Genomic DNA, 25,101 nt, shown 5'->3' on the forward strand with positions numbered 1-25,101 from the left:
AGCAGGCTGGACAGAGTTTCACAATGCCTTCGCTACAGTAGACTTGCATATAGCAAGTGAAGATCATTACAAATGAGAACTCTGCCATGCTCCCTACAAACATTAATGCCAGATGCTGTATATTACCCCAGATTATCTCCATATGAAAACCAATTCCAAATAGAAGACAAAGAAGATACTGTCTAGAGTGAAGGTGGATTGTCACTGGGACTAAACGGCAATGGCCCTCATTCTGGTGATCCAAACAGCTACAGTCCCATGTAAGGTGTCAGCAGGCACTTTCTTAATCTCAGAGGAGCAGAGTACAGCAGAGGGGCAAGGCATTTGTCTCCCTGCTAACCCAGGAAGTTTTCTGTGGGTGCACAGGGTTGAGGGGAGAGACCAACTTGATTAACTCAATCAACTCTCAACTTCAAAGAGAGGCCATCGGAATTCAATTATTCAGCATGGTGGACAAAGCGTGTATGGTGATCCCCTTCACTTGTCTGGTTTTCGGTTTATGTTTCCCATAACATGCTGTTCTAGCACAATATTTCAGTTTAAGTCAATGGGAACTACAGGTGCTAAGCATCCCTGAAAATCTGGCCTCAGGTACCCTACACTGGACTTGCAACAACTGAGACCCCTAAAATCAGTGGCCACTTTTGGAAAATTTGGCTGCATCTGGAGAGGCCTAACTGCAACAGAGGAGAATGCAGATAAGAGAGAAAAGGACACAGAAGAGGGTGTTTGGGAGGGTCAACCAACAGTTCTGAGAATTAAACACATATCTATTATGTTTTATATTGAATTTGAAATATTACAAAAAGTGGTATTCATACTATACCACAGTTAAGATAATAAAACATCAGGAAATGCAAAAGTTAACTTGGCCACATTACACATACTGTATGTTTTCATAGTCTGTACTTCTAGGAACCTAGATATTTCACATGAGAGAAAGAGAAAACAGTACTTAAATGCAACATAGCTGAGTAATGTTGGAATATTCGGATCACATCAGTGAATGCAGCAATTATGTATTGTTAACGTTGCATTAACACACTTCTTTCCCTTTAATTTTAAATTTACAGAGTTTGTAAATTCTTTTAATAGAGCTACTAAACTAGCAAAATTTCCAATCTGTGCAGACTTCACAAGCAGCACCATAAGCTTCTTGAACCAATCTGTGCATGTACCTAACTAGCTGTGAACTTGCAAACAATCCTTGTCTCCTGGAGTGTGCATATGGAAATTTAATTTGCTCTTGTAAAGGCTTAGCAGGCAATCTTCAAACTGTCTATTTTATTCAATCAAAATCTAGGTATTTTAAGTGTCGTACAGGCACTACTTCTCAAGGACTGTCCCTATGCCAAGTTTAAATCTTCAGCCATTTTTCATATAGCTCTCTTTAAAAAAGTGACTAGATTTTCTTAATACAGGAAAAAAGTATTTTTCAAGATCAACTGAAAGAATTTTGCTCCAATTTATGAAAAGGCCACTTTTAGGTAGAGATCAACATGTAAAATTTAGGAACAAAATATGAATTTTCCTAAATTTGTAAGCATGAAAAATAGGGTAGTAGAAGGGAAACTTTTGCATAACAGTGACCAGTATAAATATGAGCAACTTTCAAGGACGTGTACTGCTAGATTCTCCAATGGCCTTCCAAGGTCATTGCTACACTCCTGCTGAAAGCAAGGCACTGACCCTTTGGGATTCCTTTTACTTGGCCACCTAGAGAGCCCTGTCTATATGACCCACAGTGACTGTCTGAATAGAGCTTTGAAGAATTAAATTAGCTGACAGAGTAGTCCAGGAAAAATGTGTCAGCCAACTCTTCACCACCACATTCAAACACAGCAACAATCTGTAATGTGTACAAGGCCTAGAAGATCTCAGCATGTCCGATGGGCCTCAAGACTTGCTATGAGCACACTAATTCAGATTTCCCCCAAAGCTGCCATGCCAAGAACAGCCACATGTGAGAATCTGCCTCTGCCAGGAGGGGAAAAACTAGGGTTAGAACAGTCAAGATTCATCACTACAGATATCAGAGGGACCTCTACCACTACTCACATTAGGTGAGTAATACCAGAGCATATGGCTCTTCCTTGTAGCTCCTGCCCTCCAACTAATGAAGAAATCTATCTCAGAGCTTCCTGCTCCACTGTTGTCTCCATTACATTCACAGGGATACCGAGCTTCCGGACCAAGAAGTTCTCTTAACACTAGAGCAAGGGAACATTCAAACAAATTGAAAGGTGCCAAACTCAAAATGGACACCAGAAACTATCTTTTCACACATCTACTGTGGAACCAACTGCCCCAAGATACTGTTGAAGGTAAGAGCTTATCAAGACTCAAAAAAGGACTGGACATGTATAAAGATAACACCATCTGAGAATAACAGCAAAAAAGAAGAAAGTGTACGAATTGATATCAAACCTCCTGCTTTGGGATTTAAACTAGTTTCTAATTATTAGGGCTTAGGATGGAGACATCCAAGGAGAGCAGATTATCCCACACCTGCCTACTGCATGGTTTCTTGTACACTGTTACATCCAAGTTTCGTACATTTTCTCTGTGTGATGTATTGGTGGAACAGAGTGGAAACACGACTGATCTGTGGCGTTGTAAGACAGGCTGACTCTACGTTGTTGAAGGGCTATATAATTGTGGGTGCAGCTCGCAAGTTTGTATTTTTAACTACATTAACAATAAAGTGTAGCAACTAACAAATGCAAGTTTTGTAGCGAGTAGTGTTGCACTGTGTCTCTGCTATACTACCATGGAAATAGAGTCTTTGAATAAAACAGGATTTTATGAACTCCTAGCCTTTTGTCACTTTGACCTTTGCACAAACTTCACTAGTTTTAGAGGGAGAATTAAAGATGGTTGGGTGGTGTAAAACAGGCAGCGTGATAGCGAGGCATGAGTCAGTTAAGTCCCAGAATCTTAAATGTTCTGGTTTTTCTAACAGTGTCAAATTTTGGTCAAGATTTACATTGGGAGAAGTCCACTGGACCACACTTTCAACATTAACTTATTAAAACCAGCTTTGTTTGGGAATTTCCCTGATTTTAAATGAGTGCCAAGTTTAAGTTGGGTTGACATATAAAGCCCAGAGGAAGCACCCTTTGCCCCCTCCTCTCATAGATCGTAGCAAGCTCAAAGCAGTCTCCTTTATTATGTTCAAAGATACAAGCCCGCTCCCCTCACCCTAGAACAGTTTTCATATTTGAAACATCAGATTCTCTTATTTCTTAAAGGGCTCTGGAAAGATCATTGGAGGACCAGATTATTGACACAGAGCAGGGGTGGGAATACAAGAGAGAATGCCAATTCTTAGACCACAAACAGTAGTCTTAGGCTGTCAGTTTCCAGTTTAAGAATGAGCATTGCTTCCCCACTTCATTTTGGAGCATGAGGAGCTGAACCTCAGGTTATAGACCTGTGTGACATCAGTAACATCCTCCTCCAAGGAGCTTGCCAGAAATTGCCAACAAAGAAGGAAATGAGGAGCAGATATTCCCAATATGAAAGACAGACAAGAAGAACAAAGTCTGAGATCCTCTTCAAGCCCTTCTATCAAAGGAGGAGTTGAAAGCAAATGCATAGTGTGTGTGTTGCTTCACAGTTCATTTGTAAGGAAATAGCAATTTCACCTCTCAGTCCTGGAGATTAAGATGGCCTTCCTACAACATAGGATTAGATTAATGGAATGGGAAGCGGCACAGGGGACTTCATTCACTGATCTCATGCTCTGAAAGCTCAAAATGACATCCTCAAACAGTCCTCACACTGAGATGTCACAACCTCAAGGACGATAAACACTGATAAACACAGTAGCTCTAAGAATCCATTTAATCATGTTATGAAAGCTGTTTTTCACTACCCACATTCTGATGCAAAAGATCACAGAAATGGGCAAAAAGCAACACAGCTAAGAACCTCTAACTTTTAGCATTAAACTCCATTGGTTTTATTTCTGTTCTAGACTCAGTGTGTCTTTGACTCACACCACACATAAATAACTGTTTGTGGATTCACTCACATCCTGTCTCTCTTCCACCAAGAGGTAATCAACTCGAAAGCCATTCAGCAGGCAATGCAGCAAGGAGCTCTAGCACAGGGTTTCTCAAACCTTTGCACTGGTGACCCCTTTCACATAGCAAGCCTTTGAATGTGACCTCCCCTTATCAATAAAAAGTACTATTTAATAAATTTAACACCATTATAAATGCTGTAGGAAAAGCAGGGTTTGGGGTGCTCACAAACCCCCATGTAATAGCCTTGCAACCTCCTGAGGGGTCCTGATGCCCAGCTTGAAAACTCCTGCTCTAGCAGATTGTCACTTCACACCTAGAATACTTCTTGGAGTTCAGAGGTCCAACTCCTTCTAGTCACCATCCTGAGCCCTGCTGGCTGACAGCAATGAGATCGGGTTCCATGAAGGGGTAAGAATACAAGAACAACCATTCAGTCAAATCAATTCTCCATCTAACCCAGTATCTTTGGCCAGTACCAGAAGTTCAAGGGGAGTGTACAAAACAGGGCAGCTGGACTGAGCCAACCCCACTTCCCCTCCCGGCTTCTGACAATCAGGAGTTGGGGTGTCTGGAGCACAGGTTGCATTCCTGACCATCCTGGCTACTAGCCACTGATGGACCCACCTTCCATGAACTGATCTACTGCCTTGGCTGCCCCTGCTTAACCCATTCTGCCTTGATGCCCCGCAGCCGCCTTGTTCAGCTAGCAGCTTTCAGAGCATGCCAGGCGGACACTGGTTCCTCCCCACCCGCCGTTCGGCTTTCACACACACCCCCTTTCCCGGAGGCCCCAGGCAGCCGCCGAGGCCCTGGCTCCCAGCATAGCGCCGGGCTGTACTTCTCAGCACCAGCCTCAGACCAGGCAGGAGCGGGGCTAGGCCCCGCTCGACTCCCCAGGGCGCGGGGGCTCGAGGGACCGGCAGCGCCCTGCTCCCGCAAGCAGCGGGGATTGGCCCCGGAGCCGCTGTAGGGCGGGATCTGGTCCGGGAGCTCCCCGCGAGCATCGCGACCATGCCCGGGTAGGTCGGTGTCCGGGCGGCCGGGAACGGGGCTCGTTCACCCCGACCCACCTGCCGCCGCCCGGCCCCGAGGCCTCGGGGTCAGGGAGCGCAGGCTCCGCGTCAGCTTCGCCACGGCGGCCACTCGGCAGCGGAACATGGTTGCAGCGTGCGGCAGCCTCCGCTCCGCTCCGCACTGACCCCGGCGCGCCCTCAGCGCATGCGCCCCGACTGGGAGATCTCTTCACGCACGCGCAGAGCGCTATGGTTCGCGAGGGGAACCGTCTCGCGTCGCGTCCCTCACCTCTCGCGAGCGGGCCGAGCTGCGAAGTGCCGCTCTTTCCCCTCCTCTCTATGGTATGGCCGCCGGTCTGACCATGCTGTCGTTACCGGCGCGCTGTCTTCTCGGGCCGCTGCGGCAGCCGCTCCTGGCGCCTCCTCGGCGGGGAAGCTCCGGTCCCGGCCGCCGCTGGCTTCTCTCCACCCCGATCTTCTATGTGAACGGGCCGCCGCACATCGGGCACCTCTACTCGGCGCTGCTGGCCGACGCGCTGCACCGACATCGGGGCCTGCTGGGGCCGGGCTCGGGCCGCCTCGCCACCGGTGAGCGGGAGCGGGGAGGGGGCGGCCCGGGGCCGGGAGCGGATCCCTGCGGCGGCGGCGGGTGCGGGACTTGGCAGCTCTCCATCCCCACCCGGCAGGCGGTGCCGTCTCGCTGGGCAGTGCCCACGGGAGGCGGGTGCCCCCGCCCTGCAGCCCCCCTGGCTCACCACCCAGCTGCCCCGCTTGACTGTTCCAGGGACGGACGAGCACGGGCTGAAGATCCAGCAGGCGGCGGCGGCGGCCGGGACGGCTCCCTCTGAGCTCTGCTCGCACGTGTCCGGCCTGTTCCGCGACCTCTTCTTCCGGGCTGCCGTCTCCTTCACCGACTTCATCCGCACCACGGAGCCGCGCCACCGTCGGGCCGTGCAGTGCTTCTGGGCGGCGCTGCAGGGCCGCGGGCTACTCTACAAGGACTTTTACGAAGGCTGGTACTGCACCCCGGACGAGTGCTTCCTGACCCAGGCCCAGATCACCGAGCGACCCGACGCCCAAGGCCGCCCCTGCAAGGTCTCGCTGGAGAGTGGCCATCAGGTACAACAGTCAGCTGCGCTGCCTTCCTCCCTGCCCTCCTCCTCCCTGCTTCCCTGCCTTGCTGGCTAGAGCAGCTTTGCAGGTGCTTTCTCTTCTTCCTTCCTACCCATGCTCAGGCCCTGTGCTCCCCTCAGGGATGCTCAGCAGACCGCCTACTTAAGAGAAACAATAGCAGCTCCATAATTAATGTAGCAAGAGAGAAGCTGAAGTTTCAAATCTCTCTAGAATTTTCTTGTATGATTAGATCAGCTTGAAATTTGGTGTGTCTGTTCATGGGCTGGAGCAGAGTTACCTGTCTAAATTCGCACTCATTTAGTCAAAGGGTTTTGAAGATGTAGAATACTCTAAAAGGAGATAGTTTTAAAACCTCAACCTTCTTACACCAATCTCTAGCACAAATGGGGTCAAAACAGAGGGCAATAGCCACATAAATCACGTCACTTCATTGTAGGTGTTGAGAGCTAGTATTCAGCACCAAGAAAAGCCTCAGATATGTAAAAATTAGCGTTGTCAAACAATTTGAAAAAATGCAATTAATCGCTAGATTAAAAAAATAGTTACATTTAATTTCAGTTTTGATCACACTGTTAAATTTAAATTGGTATTCTATTACTGTTATAAATATTTTTGAATTTTTTCTACATTTTCAAATATATTTCTATCAAGCACAACACAGAACACAAAGTGTACAGTGCTCACTTTATATTATTTTTATTGCTGATATTTACATTATATAAACAAAAGAAATAGTTTTTTTCAATTCACCTCATACAAGTATTGTAGTGCAATCTCTTTATTATGAAAATGCATCTTACAAATGTAGAATTATAGAGCCTTCAAATCGAAGCATGAAGGGACACACGAATGTTTAACATATCTGGCACATAAATACCTTGCCAATGGCAGCTACAACAGTGCCAGGTGAACATCTGTTCTCACTTACAGGTGACATAAATAAGAAGCAGACAGCAGAGGGAGAGGTGCAGTCCTTGTAGTAGAGATGTATGGGGACCATGGCTCTGCATTTCCTGGTTTTCCAAGGTTTGAATTTTGAGAATGAAGCTCTTGTGCGTGAGAGGGCCCAAAGGGCACCAAGCACTGATGGATGTCTACAACCATAACTCCCATGTTAACAAAGCTATGGGTGTCTCTTGTAGAACTTAGTGAAAGGTGTTGTTTGTAATTCATTTTTCTCTCCCTCTCAGGTGCACTGGACCAAAGAGGAGAATTACATGTTCAAGCTGTCTGAATTTCAAGAGCCGTTACGGAAGTGGCTCCAGGGGAATCGGCATGTCATTTCCCCTGAGCCCTTCTACCAGGTGGTACTCCGATGGCTGGAAGAGGACTTGCCAGACCTGTCTGTCTCCCGTGAGAGAAACCGATTACAGTGGGGTATCCCTGTCCCTGGTGATTCAACACAAACCATTTATGTGTGGGTAGATGCCTTGGTGAACTATCTGACTGTAGCGGGTTACCCTGATGCACACCATGCCTGGTGGCCAGCTGCTCACCATGTTGTTGGCAAGGACATCCTCAAATTCCATGCCATCTACTGGCCAGCATTACTCATGGCTGTGGGACTTGATCCCCCAGAGCAGATCTATGTGCACTCCCACTGGACGGTCCGTGGGCAAAAGATGTCAAAAAGCCTGGGAAATGTGGTGGATCCAGTGGCATGTTTCAAGCAGTATACAGTGGATGGCTTTAGGTACTTCCTGCTAAGGCAAGGTGTCCCTGAGCGAGACTGTGACTATTATGAGGAGAAAGTTATTAAGCTGGTGAATTCTGAGCTGGCGGATGCGCTTGGGGGGCTTCTCAACCGCTGTATAGCCCCTAGCATCAACCCCAGTGGGATTTACCCACATTTCTCAGAGTCATGCTTTCGAAAGGGCTCTGACCACATTGATGTGGAAGCCTCAGGTAGGGCTTTGGCTGAGGACTACGAACTAGTAGCATCAGTCGATCGCTTGCCTCTCCAGGTGACTGATTATTTTGAACACTTCCAAATATACAAGGCTTTAGAATCCGTTGTTGCATGTGTGAGGCAGACCAATGGCTTCTTCCAGAGACACACTCCCTGGAAACTATGCCGAGACAACCCTGCAGAGAAGTGCTGGCTTGACACAGTCCTTCATGTGACTCTGGAATGTCTGCGGATTTATGGGATTCTGCTGCAGCCAGTGATTCCAGCCACTGCGGATAAGTTACTTTCCAGGTTGAGTATTAAGCCTGAGGAAAGGGCTTTCACAGACTTGACCTTTCTGCCTCGCTACCATGGAAAGCCATGTCCCTTTGAAGGAAGGAAACTTGGCCCTGACATGGGGGCCTTATTTCCTAGGCTGGAAACACCAAGAGGGCATCAGATGGAAATCAAAGGCCTTAGACCTTGACAAATAACTGCTGTGAATAAAACCTCCAGGGACACCCAGAACATCTGCCTCTGTTTAAGTATGGTTTAAAAAATTGTTAGCAGCTCCTTGGATCAGACATCAGCTGGGTGGGTCTCATGCAGCCGCCTCCTGGCTAGGATGCCCTTTCCAGAGCAGGAGGCCCAAATACCTCATTGAGATAGAACCTCAGGAGTGTGAGCCAGGCCTGTTGTCTTTTGCGGGGTTTTCAGTGGAGCATTCAATGATGGTGTCACTGGTAAACATCCTCAGCTGCTCTTTGATTCAGTAAGCAGGGGGAGGGTGAACTGGAATTGCAACACAGAGCTGGAATGTTACTGCTGTTTGCTCTGCTGAGCGGGTGGGACATGAGAAGGGATTCGGATAATGCCTGATTCCCTTTTAAAAGGGTAGATCTTTGCTGCCAGCCCTTTCTAAATAATATTTGGGTTCTGAAAAGTTAACCCCACCCCCACTTCTTACCCATTTAGTTTCCTTTTCCATCCTATCTGCCTCTCTCATTAATGTGAGGAGTAGGGAGGTCATTCTACTAATGATATCTGGGCAAGAGCACAGTAGCCTGTCCCCCTGAATGGCCTCTCCTCTTCTGGGGTGAGACCCCTCCCAGCTAGCACCTCTATGCAGAGAGGACCCAAAGCCCTTGGGGGCACTCAGACCTGCTAGGGGCAGCGATGTGGGAGAGAGTTGAAGTGAGAAGGGTAGGGGCTAATGATGAGGCAGTGAGGGGAACTGGGGTTGCTGCCAAACCCTGTAGCCAGCTGTTCTGCACAGGGCTTTGGATGCCGAGGCCCCTGTACTGGGCTCAGTGCCGAAGCTGGTGCCTTTTCCTGCTGGCATCAATGGCAGCAGTGATAGCTGCAAGAGCGCTCTGTTGATGGCTGTAGAATGTTAGTTTCTTTTATCCTCGGGATACAATGGCCCCTACATGTTATGTTTAGTAGCTTCATCCTCCCCGGGTATTGGGGTTGCAGCTGGCTCATTACAGATGGAGAGGAGGGCAGATGGGTTGGAGCGCATGCAGTGTAGATTTCCTGCTGAGTCTGACCAATTGCCCTGCAGAGCTGTGGGATGTTATGCTATGGGAGGGATGCAGGAAGGTACCACCATCGTACAGCTAATGAAATTGTACTCTGGGGCAATTGCTCATCTGTCCAGAGACCATGTGCAGGCAGGATGTTAGTCTGTCACTGCTGCTGTTCAGTCTGGACATGGGGCTGCTAGGAGGACTGGATGAAGCCTAGTTTCTAGTGTTGTCATGCTCTGTAGCCTTGGCTAGGCTGCAGTTGTAATTGGCCTCTTCCCCTGTTGCTCATGGATGTGCTGCACCACCACCCCCATCGCCCCAGACCCCCACTGCTTCCCCCAGCCCAGCATCCATCCCCCCTTCCAGGGCTTAATTTGGGGTTCGCTGAGAAAAGTGATATTAACAAACATGCAAATATTATTTCTCACAGCAGACTTACTGGCGAGTTAGGAGGCTGTGATGTTACTTGTATGTTTGTTGCTATCACATAGCAGCCTCCCAGCTAGCTACTAAATGTGCTGTGAAGAGTGATATTAACGAACATACAAATATTACTTTTCGCACCATTACTTTTATCCTGTCCGCAAAAACCAAACAAATCCTACATCAATAAATTACAATGCGTTGGGCGTGTGTATTTATTTGTTTTCCTAAAGTTAATTATTTTAGGAAAAAGCATCAGTGCAGCCACCAGCAAGAGTTGGTGGCCACACTCTGAGCCAGGGGCTGATAGAGACATGGCTGCTCCACCCTTCCGCCCAAAGAGGGAGGGGCCTGCTGATACTCTACTGAGCGGGGCAGGGGGAGTCCCACTCTACCCTCTAGAGCCACAATGGGTGGTAGCTGCTCCCCATGGGCCATTGGCTTGGCAAGAACACACTTTCTCTTGAGAAGATTGCCTTGTAACACAGCAAAATCTCCCAGAAACAACCCTCCCCTTCCCCCGAGTGCAAGAAGAGATCCTGGCTGGGAGGGTGCTCCCTGGGCCCTCCACCTCTGCTGCCTTTCCCATTTCCAGCTTTCATTTAAAGGCCTTGTCTCATGCAAACCACTGTGCTGCTGTCCCTTAACCCAGCCTGGCAGAAAGCTTCCTCAGCAAAACCAGACCTCTTCTCATTCCAGGAAGGGGTGAGTGCAGTGCCTAACTTGGGCTATTTACATACCAATATTAAGCATGGGCCATTTTTTCCTTCTTTGACTGTCCCAGTATTTCTTCCCCCTGTGCTGTGGGGAGAGCTATTACTCAGAGTTCAGCCTTGTATTGGCAAGCAGGTCTCCCAGCGGTCCTGCCAGGACCCTCCCACACAGGACAGTGAGAACATGAGACTCCATGTGTGGATAAGCTAGCAAAGAGCAAAGTCCTGCTATTCAGGATGTTCTATAAAGGTAGGAAGGGGCCCTGCTGATAGGGTGCAGTTCAGTTTGCAAAGGGTGTCTGAGGGAAGAGGACCCTGTGGCAGGGAGCAGGCTGCCATGCAGGTGGGGTATCAATATGTGCATATGACTACCTCATTTCCCCCACTGCCTGTGCCTCTCAGTCCTGACCCACATGCCCCCTGCTGTTTCAGGGCTGGGACCCCAGGCAGCTCTGCTAATGTACCCTAGTCATGTGGAGCACAATCCACCCCTAGTTTGCTCCTGGGCTTGCCTCTTGTACAATGCAGTGGTTTAAGAAGGTGCACAAATTGGAATTTGAATAAGTCTTTCCAGACTCATTTCACTTGTGGCTTTTTCCACAGGTGAAGGGTGAGTGCAGCTGTCCTGTGCTGAGTCTCGTGCACTGCTGAGGTACAGGCAGACTCTGTTCTCCACTTTCAGGGCAGGGGTAAGCCAGTCAACCCTTGATAATGATTGGAGATTCCTGTGTCTCCTAAATCCAGACCTGGTTTAGGATCAGTGGCTAATGGGATCCCCCTGAAAGAACACTGTTTTGCTTCTTGTTGAGGTGGGAAGATGCCAGAAGGGACATCCTCCTCACCTATTATGGTAGAAGTGTTGGGGACCTGGCTGGGCATGTGGCTGGATTTGCAGAATCTCAGCTTTCATTTTAAAACAAAAAGTAAGTCTCTAGCCCTCCTCAATGCAGAGAAGTTTAAAAATGTGACCTTTAATGGCTAAAACACAGAGGCAAAACAACAGGACCACAGCTTTATTAGTTTTTAAAATCTCATGATTGTTAAGCCAAACTTATGGTTGTGTGAGGTCTGGGGGTTGGCAGTACTGCATGGGAGATCAGAGAATCACAGAAAAACATGGTGGGGAGAAATCCAGAGGAGCCCAGCCAGTACTTAATTTGTAATGAAAGAGGTGCTGGGGTCAAACAATTTTTTTTTTACTTTCATAGCTGATGTGGCAAGCCCAAGGGTGCCAGGGCTATGAACTCACAAGCCTAGAGGTGCCAGGGCTAAGCCCTGGTGTAAATTAAGTGCTGGGCCCAGCCAGTTCCCCAGGTCAGAGTAGGACCATGTCCTATAGAATATTCACCAATTGAAATGACTCCTGACAGGTCATGCTAGGGCTTCCATCTCTGCAGTCAACCAGTAAGAAGGTGTCTTCTGATTTCAGCTTGTATTTTCCCTCTCATCATCCCCGCTCCCCACCTCCCCTCTTACTTCTACCCCCTTGCCCTACACTAAGCAGTCCCAGTATTGCCTATCCCTGTGCTCAGCAATTGTGAGGTTGGCTTGCAACTCATAAGGTTTGTGCTTACCCAAGGAACAATCCCAAAGGTGGCGTTCTGTTTCTTTGCCTTTTGGTGTCTGAGCCTGTGGGATCTTGTGTAAAAATTTTCTTCAAAACAAGAACTGTAAAAGAGAGAACAGATTAGTCCATAATTGCCTGACTCCAGGATTTGGGGATTTAAGAAAAACACCAAATATCATGAGACTTATGATCAAGTTGTGAGTTGGCAGAATCTATCTGGCTTTTATCTGATACCTTTAGGGAACTGCTCCCTAGCTCTACAGATCTAGCTCTCTGAATATCTCATCACAAATTGCTCCCTCAAGATCCTTCATGTTGCTCTTCTCTCAATTTCCTTACAGTCTGTCACCATCTTTCCAGAATTGTTAGATTCCCCCTACTTCTTGAAGCCAATATAGCATATTGCTGACTCATCAGAGTTGTAGTGTGAGGTGAGACCTCTGCATGTGCAGCCCAAAAGTGCAGATGGGGTCTTGTCCAATGATGCATCTACCTCACAGCTGTGACTGCACACTACAAGCCGTCCCAGAAGTATATGGAAGTCCTCCAGCCGCTGCCCTGTCCAAGCCTCATCTGGGCTCGTTATATAACTAGACCCTTCTTGTTCCTGATGTTTTGTGACTCCTTTGGCTCTCAGGGTATGTCTATACTGCAATAAAAATCCACAGCACTGAATCTCAGTGCTTGGGTCTATTGACTTGGGCTTGCGGGGCTCGGGCTGTGGGGCTAAAAATTGGCGTGTAGATGATTGGGCTCGGGCTGGAGCCCAGGCCGTGAGACACCCCCCCACACACCCTGGGTTTCAGAGCCCAAACATCTACACTGCAGTTTTTAGCCCTGCAACCTGAGCCTCACAAGCTTGGTCAGCTGACCTAGGCCAGCTGAAGCCATGCGGTGGGTCTCTTATTGGAGTGGAGATGTACGCTCAGCTCTCCCAGTGCAGCCTGCAGTCAAAATCTGCATCAAACTCCCCTGGAGTAGTTAGAATCCTCTGAGTGTGTTTCTAATGCACCAGTCACCAGAGTACTCAGATATTCTCCAAGGAAGGGACTGGAAACTCTTCTAAATTCATCACTGTCGCTGCGAACAAAGAATGCCTTAAAGCATTTTCGCCCATCCCCTTCTTAGCTGCACTGTCTTTTTCATCAGCATTTTCTGGGGTGCACATCCCTTCAGCAGTTGAGTGCCTTTCAACAGCCTGCTCCTGTATGCATTTACAATCCTGGCCAGGAGAATCCTCTTCCTAGCTACAGCCATGACTACTAACCGGGTCCTAGCATGGTTTCCTTGACTACAGTGAAGGGTGTTAGAGCCATTCACAAAGCTACAGGGTTGAGGGGGAAGGGCTGCAGCACTATCTGGCTAGCACAGTTTGCAGTGCAGCCTGCATGCACTGCTCCAGGAAGTCATGCTAGGCCCCTATGGGCAGCAGTCACCACTCAGCTTCACCAGTGCTAATAGAGAGCAGCTGCTGTGTCCCCCAGAGATACTGTGGGCGGAAAGGCAGGCAAAGAGAAAGGAGCAGCAGATTGAGGGGTGAAGGAGCACTGCAGAGACTCAGGCACTAACGAAGACCCCAGGATAAAAGAGAGGGCAATGGAGGCTGAAATCAAAGGTCTTATCTGCGCTCAGCATTGTCGCGCTCAGCATTGTCTCGGTGGCAGCCAGTGGTGCAGGCAGTAAGGCCCCTAGGAATCAGCTTCACCATGTCTGCAATGGCAGTTTGCACTGGTGAAGATATGCCGGCACTGGCTGTAAGTGAAGTAGATCCCCAGCGTAGGCAAGGCCAAGGAAGGAAGACAGGGAAGAAAGAATAAATTAATCGTGAGAAACAGAGTGAGGGGAGAGCAACCAAGAGGCTGTGCAGCTGGGGGGAAAGCAGCAGTCCTGCCAAGGGAGGGGGCACAGGTGACATGAAATGTTCCAATACAAAGAGAGCTGGGGCCAAGATATCTAATGTGAGATGCCTCTCCAGGTATCAGTCATGCTAGACTGAGCATCCGGCTGAAGGCAGAACAGTGACCCTACCCAGGGCACAAACCCAGAGGAGCTGGGCAGAAGTGGAGGGACTCTTCCGTACATACCAAGGAGTGGGGGAAAGTTTCCCCCAAACTATCCAAAAGGATCCAAGAACAATGATGGAAGTTTGAGCCTACAGTGGGAAAGGAGGGAGGGCAGAGACAGCATTGTCCAGGGGAGCCACCTGCCAGAGAGGCAGGAACAGACTCGGGGCTAGTCTACACACGAAGTACTGTGCCACTGTATCGCGTCTGGTGAAGACTATGCTGATGGGAGAGAACTCTCCTGTCAGCCTATAACTCTACCTCAGTGAGACACAGTAGCTATGTCAGCGGGAGAAGCTCTCCCATGGACAGCAATGTCCACACCGGCGCTTAGGTCGGTATAACTTATGTCACTCAGGGGTGTGTATAAGTCACCTCTGAGAGCGACATAAGTTACACCAACGTATGTGGTAGTGGGTACAAGCACTCAGATGCTCTATATGATAAAATGGAATTTTCTGTAATACTGTTTATTCCTATGTGACTCAGTTTCCCTATATACTTGCATTGCTACCCAGTAGGTGCAAAAGGGGTAAAAAGCTGCTCTTGGGGCAGAACAGGATACATGAGATGTAGTGTCATGTAACTGTCTGGGATGGAATTAATGGGTCATTAAAGGACTGGCTGAAATTTACCCGTATCAATGAAGGGTCCACAAAAAGGGACTGAGCAGTTGATACTTGTCCATGGGACTCTCTGGTAGGCGATCTCTGTATGGCTCTGCAGCAGCTGGACAATGAACTGAAGGGTATTGGGTGGCTGGTATAAGAGTTAGCCTTGGGGAGAGAGGTGGGAGCTGTTACCTGGGACTGAGGAGAAAGGGAGAATGATAGAAAGCCAAGATGGCTTCAACAGCAGCATGGTTCAAGGGAGCCCTGGCCTGACTGTGACCAGGCTGAACTCTATCTTAACCTTTTCCTCTCTCTGCTAACCGCAGGATTGTCAGATTCTGTAGCCAGGTGACTAATAACTCATTGCCTTTGTTTGAAAAGGTTGCCTGGTGTGGCTCCCAATACTCACGGAGAGCACTGAACCCTGAAGTGGCACAGTACAAGCCTTCCGGAAGAGTGTGGCTTGGCTGGAGTCATGGAGAAAGACAGGGATTGCTGGTGCCTGAAGGCTTACTTTCTAAGTCTTGGAGGCCATAGGCCTGCCCCTGTGGAAATGTGTGGGTCCTTGAGGCCCAGCAAATTGAAGGGGTCACTTTCAAAGGACTGGTTACACAGGCTGGGGCATAGACTAGACCAGGGGCGGGCAAACTTTTTGGCCTGAGGGCCACATCAGGTTGCGCAACTGTATGGAGGGCTGGGTAGGGAAGGTTGTGTCTCCTTAAACAGCCTGGCCCCCACCGCCTATTTGCCTCCTCCCACTTCCTGCCTCTTGACTGCCCCCCTCAGAATCCCCAACCCATCCAACCCCCCTGCTCCTTGTCCCCTGACTGCCCTGACCCCTATCCACACCCCCGTCCCGATAGCCCCCCTGGGACTCCCATCTCCTATCCAACCACCCTCTGCTCCTCATCCCCTGACCAACCCCTCCTGGGACTCCCCTGCCCCTAACTGCCCCCTGGGATCCCACCCCCTTATCCACCCCCCCCGCTCCATGTCCCCTGATTGACCTCCCAATCCCTTTCCACATCCCTGCCCCCTGGCAGGCCCCCCGGGACTCCCTCTCCCAACCCTCACTGTTCCCCATCCCCTGACCGCACCCCCAGAACCTCTGCCCCATCCAACCGCCCCCTCCTCCCTGACTGCCCCCCAGGACTCCCTGCTCCCTTACCCAACCCCTCACTCCCCGCCAGGGCCGGCTTTAGGCCAATTCCACCAATTCCCCCGAATCGGGCCCCACACCTAAGAGGGCCCTGCGCCCACTGAGAATCTCTTTCCTGGCTAGAAGCGCCTTTTTAATTTTTACTCACCTGGCGGCGCTCCAGGTCTTCAGCGGCACTTCGGCAGTGGGTCCTTCGCTTGCTCTGGGTCTTCGGCGGCAGGTCCTTCAGTGCCGCCGAAGCCACTACCCAAAGTGCTGCCGAAGACTCAGAGCACCGCCCAGTGAGTACAAGCCCCATGTGTTTTTTTACATTTTTTTTTTTTTTGGTTATAGTCATCCCTGCTGAGGCCCCGTCAAAACTATTCGAATTGGGCCCCACACTTCCTAAAGCTGGCCCTGCTCCCCGCTGCTTTACCAGTAGCAGGAGCTCGCAGCCATGACACCTGGTCAGAGCCAGCTGCACTCCCCGCTGCCCAGCAGGAGCGGCGGGCCAGAGTGCGGCCCACCTGGCTGCAGGGGGAGGAGGGACATCGTGGGAGGGGCCGGGGACTAGGCTCCTCAGCCAGCAGATCAGGGGCCGGGCAGGACGGTCCCACAGGCTGTAGTTTGCCCACATCTGGACCAGACCCTGTGGCTCCATGACACCTATCCCAGGCATGTGCTGATGGTCTCTCTAGCAGAGACCCAGCATGTGTGTCTGTCACAGGTGTTGGCAGTGCCCAGAATGAATTCCTGTATTGGATGCACACAGTCATGTCTGTACTTTGGTCTGCTGTAAATGTCACTTCACTCTCTGTCCTGCATGTAACCAAGGGAGTTGGGGCCCCCTAAGCTTCATGATCCAGGTTAGCCTTCCCCCGGCCACAGACTGCCTCTTAACTTGCCTACCCTGCTTCTGCTTCACCTGAGCTGGAGAGACTGGGCCTAGAAGAGCAGGTACGGGTGAGAGGGCTGCCAGCTGATACGTGCTGATGGTGCCAGCCCACTGCTGGCTAAATGCCATGCTGCTGTGGTCAATAAGGCTGTGCAAATGTGGCTCTGTTCACCTTGCTCCAGCCTGGCTATTCCCACAGCAGCCTGCAGAGGAGGTGAAGGGGAACAGGGCCTGTGTAACCACTAGGCACACTTGGCGGCCGCCTGGGGCTCCAAGATTTGGGGGTGGCAAAAAGCGGTGCCCCAAATTTTTTTTTCCAGTATTGCTTAGGGGCAGGTACCTGTCAGTCTCCAGTGCTTGTCCCGGGCCAACAGCCTCTTCACCTCAGAGTCTCCCCCGCTTGTCTGGGGGCTGCTACTCCTCTCGGGCTCCCCAGCTGCTGCCGCCATGGCCGCCCGGGAGGACACGGATGGGGGGGCATCGCCATGGAGGAGACGCAAGGGGCTAGGCTTGGCTGGGGCACTGCACCTGCCAGCTAAGAGCAGCAGGAATTGGGCACCACTCGGGGAGCTGGGCGGCCCGAGCCCAAGGCAGCGGCAGCCTCCGCAGCAGCAGGGGCAGACAGGGAGCATGGCCTGCCATGGGGCAGGAGAGGCGGCACTGCTGCTGCTGTTTCCCGCCTACAGCCGTCCTTTGTGCCGTGCGGCAGGGCAGTGAGAATCTTTGTGAGATCTGCGCATGGGTAATATTGAAGGAATAATGTATTTACCTTAAAAGTCTGCTGTATAGACTTGGAGTAGAAATTAGTCACCAGGGGATAATGGCCCTTTGGGGCAAGGGGGATTTGTCACCCTGCCTAACCTGGATGGTGATGCAATGCAAGGCTCAATTGTTTAGCTTTTAAGACTTTGAATGGGACACTATCAGAGGCAGTGGCAAACAACTGAAATGCCTTAAAGGTAAAAAAAGAAACATTACAACAGCTGTTACCCATTCTGACAGGCTGTTTATAATGCTAAGTTTACTAGTTTTCAGAGGTTGGTGGGGGCAAGGTGGAAGTTTCACCTAGGGCACAAAATATCCTTGCACCGGCCCTTGCATGCTTTCCTTTCCTGTTTTCTACCGGGCTTTGGCGAGATCTGGAAGGGAAGGTTCTCTGTGTGCCCCATTTGGGCTGCTTGTTTCCCTGCAGTATAATCAGGCCTGCCTAAGCTTTGCTGATGGGCTGGGAGAGCCAGAGCGGGGCTCTGGGAACGAGCTCTTCTAGCCGATCAGCAAGAGTTTTTCTCTCACCTGGGCCTTTGACTTCAATGTGTGTGCACAAGTCCCGGCCCACAGCATCCGAACGCCCGCGGGGCGACTTTGCTGGACTTGGCTCCCGCAGGCAGAAGCCCTGGCCCGGGCCCTGGGAAGGCGCAGGCGGGGTCGTGCAGTCCGCACCCGGGGACGCCCCTTGTCCCGAGGGCGAGCCTCCAGGGCCCGGTGCCGCTACTCCCCGGGTGCCCGGCTGCTGGCCCGCAGGCAGGCGCTGCGGGAGCGCGTGAGTCGGGCGCGCCCCGAGGCCGGCCCCACCCGCCGGCCGGCCAGGGGGAGGGTCTCCGCCGCGCTGAATATGCATCAGCCACCTGATCCGCCGCGCTCGGCAGCTGCTTCTTGCCTTTGTGTGCGGGCAGCCGCCCGGCTCCGCGCAGCGCCCGGCATGCAGCCCTCCGGGCCGGCCGCGGCCGAGCTGGACGCCTCGCTGGAGCAGTACCTGCGGGTCCGCATCTTCAAAATCATCGTCATCGGCGACTCCAACGTGGGCAAAACCTGCTTGACCTTCCGCTTCTGCGGGGGCGCCTTCCCCGCCAGCACCGAGGCCACGATCGGCGTGGACTTCAGGGAGAAGACGGTGGAGATCGAGGGAGAGAAAATCAAGGTGTGGGGAGAGGCGGGGAGGAATGGGGTGGGGGATGAGGAGTGGAACGGGAGGCTGATGGGGAAGCAGGGGGCATGTGGAGAGCAGCAGGAGCAGTAAAGGAGGAGGGAATTGGGGGAACAGAGCAGTGGGGGAGGCGGGGAATGGGGAGCAGGGGCAGTGAGAACGGAGGGAATTGGGTGCGGGTGGTGAGAGGAGGAGCGGGGGCAGTGGGGGATGGGAATGAGGGAACGGGGGCGTGGCGGCGGATGGGAGTTGGGGAATGGGGGATCAGGGCGTGGTCGTATTTGGGGAGTGGGGAAATGGGGAAGTAGGGGGCAGTGAGGGAGGATGGAATTGGGGGCATGGTGGTAGGAGATGGAGTCAGATGGGGGAGCAGAGGGCAGTGGGGGGAATGGAGGAGGAGGGGATGGGGCAGTGAGGGATGGAGAGTGGGGAATGGGGGAGCAGGGGTGGTGGCAAATGAGAAGTGGGGGAATGGAGAAGCAGGGGCAGTGAAGGAGGCGAGAATTGGGGGTTAGGGTGGCGAGAGATGAGGAGCAGGTGGGAATGGGGGACCGGGGCAGTGAGGGAGGAGGGGATGGGGAGTGAGGAGATCGGTAAGGGTGTGGGGGAGAGGTGGAAAACAAGCAGGAGGTTAGTGACACAGGAGGGCATGGGGCAGAGAGAGGGGGATGCTGGAGAACAGGTGGGGTAGATACAAAAGGTGGCAAGGGCATGTGGGAGAGCAGTGAGTGGAGTAGCAAGTTATAGGGGCAGGGGCTACAAGGGCACTGGAGGGCAGGAGGGGCGTGGGGAGGTACGAGGGCACTGGAGGGCAGAAGGGGTTGAGGTACAAGTGCACTGGGAGAGGTATGAGGGCACTGGAGGGGGGGTATGAGGGCAGAAGGGGCTAGGGGAGGTATGAGGGCACTGGTGGACAGGGGAGTGGAAGTTCGTAGGAGGGCACTGGAGGGCAAGAGGGGGATGGGAAGGTACAAGTGCACTGGGGGCGGGGGGAGGTATGAGTGGACTGGAGGGCAAGAGGGGGGTACAAGGGCACTAGAGGGGGGATATGAGGGCAGGAGGGGCATGGGGAGGTACGAGGGCACTGGTGGGCAGGGGAAGGGGTATGAGGACACTGGAGGGCAGGAGGGAGCGGGGAGGTACAAGAGCATTGATGGGCAGGGGAGTGGATGATGGTAGGAGGGCACTGGAGGGCAGGAGGGGGATGGGGAGGTATGAGGGCACTGGAGGGCAAGAGGGGGGTAGGAGGGCACTGGAGAGGGGATATGAGGGCAGGAGGGGCGCAGAGAGGTACAAGGGCATTGGTGGGCAGGGGAGGGGGTACGAGGAACTGGAGGGCAGGAGGGATGCAGGGAGATACAAGGGCACTGGTGAGGAGGAGAGGGCAGGAAGGTATGAGAGCAGGTGAGGGGAGAGGTGTAGGAGGGCACTGGAGGGGGCGGGGGGGATACAAGGGCACTGGAGGGAGGCTACCAGGTCATCCAGGGGATTGGGAGGTCTGTAGCCATTGGTGAAGTATTGTGTGTGTGGGGGCGGGGGGAGGGTGGTATAAGGGGATGGGAGTATGAGGGAAGGGGCATGGGAGCAGGGAGGTACAAGTGGATGAGAGTGCTTGAAGGAGGGGGAACTATGAAGATGGCAGGGCTGGGGAGGGGAGAAGTACAGGAGGTCAGGGGCAGGAGATGTATGAGGGTTTGGTAGGGAGGGAGCATGGTGGTAGGTGGGGAGTGGCAGAGAGTACTAGAGGTGCTGAGGTATGAGGGCATTGGGAAAGTGGGGGCCATGTACCAGCCCCCTGGGAGGTTCCAAGGTCTGTGGAGAAGGAGGAGGTGGTGGTGAGAATGCTGTGGAAAGGTCCAGTATGCCCAGATTTGGATCAAGGGAACTGCATGGCAGAGTGGTAGTGAGTGCTTGTAGGAAGGAGCTGGTAGAGGCTCCAGACCCCAGGACTTCTGCCACTGAGGAAGGTGGGACTTTGTGGAGCTGGGGTGTAGGCCCAGGAAAGGGCAGTTTGCAGAGCAGAGCTGTGGACCCAGCTACTTGCTGTGACTGTGGCTTGAGGCCTAGGACAGGGTTAGTTGCTGCAGATTGTGCATGTGACTGGCAGCCCAGTGGGATGCTCCTTGCTGTGTCTGTCTTTAATGGCTATGCTGGGAACTGGCCTTGAGCAACTGGCTCTGTGTGGGTGGCAATCCCCTTTTCTTGCAGCTTGCACCAAACTTTCTCCATAGGAGGAGATGACCATTCTACTATCACAACCCCAGATATTCCAAAATCACAAGCCAGGCCCCCAAATCATGAGACTTTAAAATTTTGAATGCTGGGTCTTTTTTTGACTCCTGGTTTCTGAGCTATCAGGCTGCACTCAGGTGTTTTCAGACTTTCCTTTGCAAATGTGCGAGCTAGAAACTACCTTTTTAAATGAAAGCTGAGATTCTGCAAAATGTTAGCTTGTCTCAAGTCCACATCCATACAGTGCATGGGCTGGATCTGGCTGCCTGCCCAGGGGTCTGACACTGGTAATCCAAGCTCGATGGTTAAGACTGGTAAACTTTGACTTGATGGGTAAGGTAACAGAGAGCAAGGGAAGATTGGCAGGCTTGGCATGCTACAGCAGGAGTGACTGCTGGAGGCTGAGCAGTCTGAGGGCTTCTGAAGGGGGAACAGCAGTGCAGCCAACTCTGAAAGGCTCAGAAACCAGGCGAGAGTCATAACCACTGAGCTGTTGTGTCCCTCTCTCTTGCCTAACAAGTATTTAATTAGTTACACAAAATGAAACACTGCAGCAGGAGACAGACTCTATAGCCCAGTGGTCAGGATGCTCGCCTGAGATGTGGGAGACCCAGGTCTCTGCTTCTAATTGGGCAGGGCAGACATTTGAACCTGCCTCCCATCTCCCCAGGGGAGTGCTCTGCCCACTGGACTGTGGGCTGTTCCTGGTTGCTCTGCATCTCAGTTTGACTGGTCCATCCTGGCCCAGGGAACCATTTCAGTGGTGATAAAACTGCATTTTTTACAGGAAAAAGCTTGGTCAAAATGTTTTCAGCCAGGTTTGTTCCTGAGCCCTGTGTTCTTGCTAGCGCAACTTACATCCCATGTTGGCCTGAAACCAGTGTTGCTATTCCAGGCCTGGGTAGCGTCCAGCCTGCTGCTCTCCCCTAGCTGCTTGCACTTGAGCAGTGAGGGGAGAAGGGTTAGTGGCCCAAGCTAACATCCTGTCAGAGGGGAAAAGTGAGGCTTACGTAGCTGAAAAGAGGGTGTGTGAGAGGGTGGGACAGGAGGGTCTGAAGGACAATGAGCCCAGAGCAGCACCCCCTTTTCATGCTGTCCCCGTGATTCGAGTGCAAGGGGGAACTGAACGGCAGGGAAATGCAGAACAAACATGCTTGCTTTCTGTCAGCGTGTGCCCAGCTTAAGACTCCCCTGCTGCGGATACTGGCGCTGGGTTCACAAGGCAGCCAGATGGTTTCAGCATCAGTCTGCAGCTATTGCAGCTTTAAAAAAGAAATAATCAAATCCCAGGCTTCAGGGTGCACCTGCAGGGGTTGGGAAGGAATTCTACTATTTCTTCCCGCTCCAGATACACCATTGTACAACTGGCTGGGTGCATTGCAGAGTTTTTCACTTCTTCTGGAATAGGATGCTGGCGGCAGGGCTGTCCCTAGGGGGTGCGGGGCCTGGGACAAATCAGCCACCTTGCTAGTTTCCTCGCTGTGCGTCCGCCCCCTCAGACACACACCCTGCCTGTTGCTCTTGTCCTTGCTGTCTCCTCACCATCTGTCCAGTGTGCGCCCCCATCCATCGCTCTCCTCTTCACCATCCGCCTGCCTCCCCTACCACCTCCTCGCTGTCCATCAGGTGCATGCCCCCCCATCTGCTGCTCTCCTCCTTATCCACCCTTCGCCTCCCCGTTTGCCTTCTTACTCCGCTCACCCACCTGCTTCACCTGAATATCGGGACAAATGGCTTACATCGGTCGGGACGTGGGACAAAGGGACAGTCTCGATTTTGTCAAAGCACAGGGCCCCTCAAAGCATGGGGCCTGGAGTGGTTGCCCCAATTTGCCCTACCCAAGGGATGGCTCTGGGTGGTGGAGGTGGAGTAATGCCTGGTCTGGTGTACAGATGCCTCTGAAGTGCCAAGTGTTTTATGCACATTATTGCTATGGTAAAGATGGCAATGAAATATGGTTAGCAGAGCACTCTCTTAAAAAGAAGCTCACAGAGCCTGCCATTTAGGTGCTGAGCAAGAGTGACTGAATCCCAACCACTTTGCCTGGAGCAAACCATGCTCAGTACAAGGACAAAGGAATCCAAGGCTTCTGGGCCAGAGTACTGGGACCATTTGCCGGTAAAGCAAAGGGCTGCCCAGGGAGGGACATCTCTCAAAATGTGCTGGACTCAGCGGTGTCAGTTGAGGTGAAGAGGAATTAGCTATGTGGAGCTCTGCAGTTGTCTAGCCTCACTAATCAAGCTGAACAAGGGTTATGTACATATTGAGAATGATATAGACTAGGAGGAAGTGCCCCAAGTCTCCATCCCCCAGCCTCTCCCAACAAGAAACTGCCTGTTCTTGGAAACCAAGGCCTGCGTTGGGGTGGGCTACATCTTGGCTGCCTCAGGCACACTGTGCTTTGTTTTCTAGGTGCAGGTCTGGGACACAGCTGGCCAGGAGCGGTTCCGGAAGAGCATGGTAGAACACTATTACCGCAATGTGCATGCCGTCATCTTTGTCTATGATGTCACTAAGATGGCTTCCTTCACCAATCTCAAGATGTGGATTGAGGAATGCAATGGGCATGCTGTGCCTCCTTTTGTCCCCAAGGTGCTTGTTGGGAACAAGTGTGACTTACGAGAACAAATTCAGGTGCCATCCAGCGTGGCCCTGAAATTTGCTGATGCTCACAACATGCTTTTGTTTGAAACATCAGCCAAGGACCCCAAAGAGAGTCAGAATGTGGAGTCGATTTTCATGTGCCTGGCCTGCAGGTTGAAGGCCCAGAAGTCCCTGCTCTATCGGGATATGGAGGGGCAGCAGGGAAAAGTGCAGAAACTGGAGTTCACACAAGATGCTAACAATAAAAATTCCTGCCCCTGCTGAACAGAGGCTGTGCATTCTAGGTTAATATTGTGGGGGGAGGGTTTTGTGCCTGTATAAGATTGAGATCTGCTTGTTTCACTATAAGTTAATGTTAACAAAATAAAATTTGTATCACTGATGTCTGCTCTGAGTCTTTCTTTGCCTATCACCAGGGGATTCAGAGTAATTATATGCTTGTAGAAATGGGGTCTTGGCTGGAATTGGAACTCTCAGCAAAGCCTCAGGCTGGCTGGTTGTTCATCTCACCGTGTAAGAGATTAACTGTAGGTAAAGTTTAAAGGGCACGTTGCTGTCATGCCCTGAGACTTGACTCCTTGATGCTGTGGTGAGAGGGATCCTTGTAGATGTTCTACAACAGCTGAATGCCCTCTCTGTGCAGGCTGGGCTGACTTGCACGCATTGCTCTGCCTAGGATTCCTGTCAGAATAAAATCTTCAGCTTTGTTCTGGTTCTGCATGACATTTTGATTTAAAAAAACAACCCTAGAATGATAGTGACATTAAGAACAGCCCTAGGGCCGAGGGAAAGTGGCATACTGCTCTTTAGCAGTCAGTTTCAGTTGGCCTGAGCAGCCCAGTGTACCCCAACTCACTATTGTTATTACAGGACATCCTTTAGATACAGATTGTCATTGGATAGCTTTTAACTCACTGGTTAATACTGTGTAATGTAGGTGCAAGCAACTGATGCAAAATTATGGACATAAACTGAAATTATAGTTCTTCAAATGTGTTTGCCAGGCAAAGAGGAGTTACCCTAAACAAAGGAATGTGGTTTCTCCATTGGATATTTATTTCTAAAACACTTCAAAAGATAATGAGAATGTAGTTACATATCACATAAACAGTCATCAAGCTAACAAGGGGTGGAGGCAAACCTCACACATAACAAGCAGGGGAGAAGACAGCCTGGCATCTAGGCCCATCAGAGGAGAGACGCTTGGTCTGGGTTTTACTTTTCAAAGACTACATTACAAAGGCTTACTGGTCTATGAAGACAGGAAGGCTGAACCTCAAATGATAAGCAACTAATTTATAATATAGTAATACTGTATACAATGTGTATAGTGAAG

The 25,101-nt window shown here is 51.3% G+C and overlaps 3 protein-coding genes and 1 long non-coding RNA gene across 6 annotated transcripts in view; 3 read left to right on the plus strand and 1 right to left on the minus strand.

Annotated features, from left to right (window-relative positions):
• The window catches only part of AIFM1 (apoptosis inducing factor mitochondria associated 1), a 35,464-nt gene extending 30,077 nt beyond the window's left edge, over nucleotides 1-5,387 (minus strand). Inside the window, exon 1 of one of the 3 annotated variants that reach the window (XM_032786068.1) lies at nucleotides 5,334-5,387. Coding sequence is in view for 2 of the 3 variants with exons in the window: in XM_032786035.2 (XP_032641926.1) it covers nucleotides 5,102-5,189 (88 nt within the window). In the remaining variant the exon portion in view is untranslated. Of the gene's footprint in view, nucleotides 1-5,101; nucleotides 5,246-5,333 lie in introns of those variants that run through there. The other 2 variants (XM_032786035.2, XM_032786046.2) reach the window with 2 other exon arrangements.
• LOC142047204 (uncharacterized) lies at nucleotides 1,117-2,406 on the plus strand. Its single transcript, XR_012656405.1, has 2 exons — nucleotides 1,117-2,000; nucleotides 2,039-2,406. It is a non-coding gene; the product is annotated as an uncharacterized LOC142047204 (long non-coding RNA).
• MARS2 (methionyl-tRNA synthetase 2, mitochondrial) lies at nucleotides 5,363-10,232 on the plus strand. Its single transcript, XM_032786078.2, has 3 exons — nucleotides 5,363-5,632; nucleotides 5,829-6,163; nucleotides 7,369-10,232. Exons 1-3 carry the CDS (start codon nucleotides 5,389-5,391, stop codon nucleotides 8,551-8,553), a joined length of 1,764 nt encoding a protein of 587 aa, XP_032641969.1. The 5' UTR covers nucleotides 5,363-5,388; the 3' UTR covers nucleotides 8,554-10,232.
• An 8,385-nt stretch (nucleotides 10,233-18,617) lies between these two features.
• Nucleotides 18,618-24,147, plus strand: RAB33A (RAB33A, member RAS oncogene family). Its single transcript, XM_032786135.2, has 2 exons — nucleotides 18,618-18,923; nucleotides 23,574-24,147. The coding sequence occupies exons 1-2, from the start codon at nucleotides 18,618-18,620 to the stop codon at nucleotides 24,027-24,029; spliced, it is 762 nt and encodes a 253-aa protein (XP_032642026.2). The 3' UTR covers nucleotides 24,030-24,147.
• The last annotated feature ends 954 nt before the right edge of the window (nucleotides 24,148-25,101 follow it).

The sequence above is a fragment of the Chelonoidis abingdonii genome, chromosome 8 (genome assembly GCF_003597395.2).
Source record: "Chelonoidis abingdonii isolate Lonesome George chromosome 8, CheloAbing_2.0, whole genome shotgun sequence".
NCBI classification, from domain to species: domain Eukaryota; kingdom Metazoa; phylum Chordata; order Testudines; family Testudinidae; genus Chelonoidis; species Chelonoidis abingdonii.

Bases quoted from the DNA above. Each gene is read 5' to 3' on its own strand.
- MARS2 (XM_032786078.2), top strand. From the start codon at position 5,389: ATGGCCGCCGGTCTGACCATGCTGTCGTTACCGGCGCGCTGTCTTCTC. The intron at 5,633-5,828 runs GTGAGCGGGAGC...TGACTGTTCCAG, and splicing joins CTCGGGCCGCCTCGCCACCG to GGACGGACGAGCACGGGCTG. The intron at 6,164-7,368 runs GTACAACAGTCA...TCTCCCTCTCAG, and splicing joins CGCTGGAGAGTGGCCATCAG to GTGCACTGGACCAAAGAGGA.
- RAB33A (XM_032786135.2), top strand. From the start codon at position 18,618: ATGCATCAGCCACCTGATCCGCCGCGCTCGGCAGCTGCTTCTTGCCTT. The intron at 18,924-23,573 runs GTGTGGGGAGAG...TTTGTTTTCTAG, and splicing joins TCGAGGGAGAGAAAATCAAG to GTGCAGGTCTGGGACACAGC.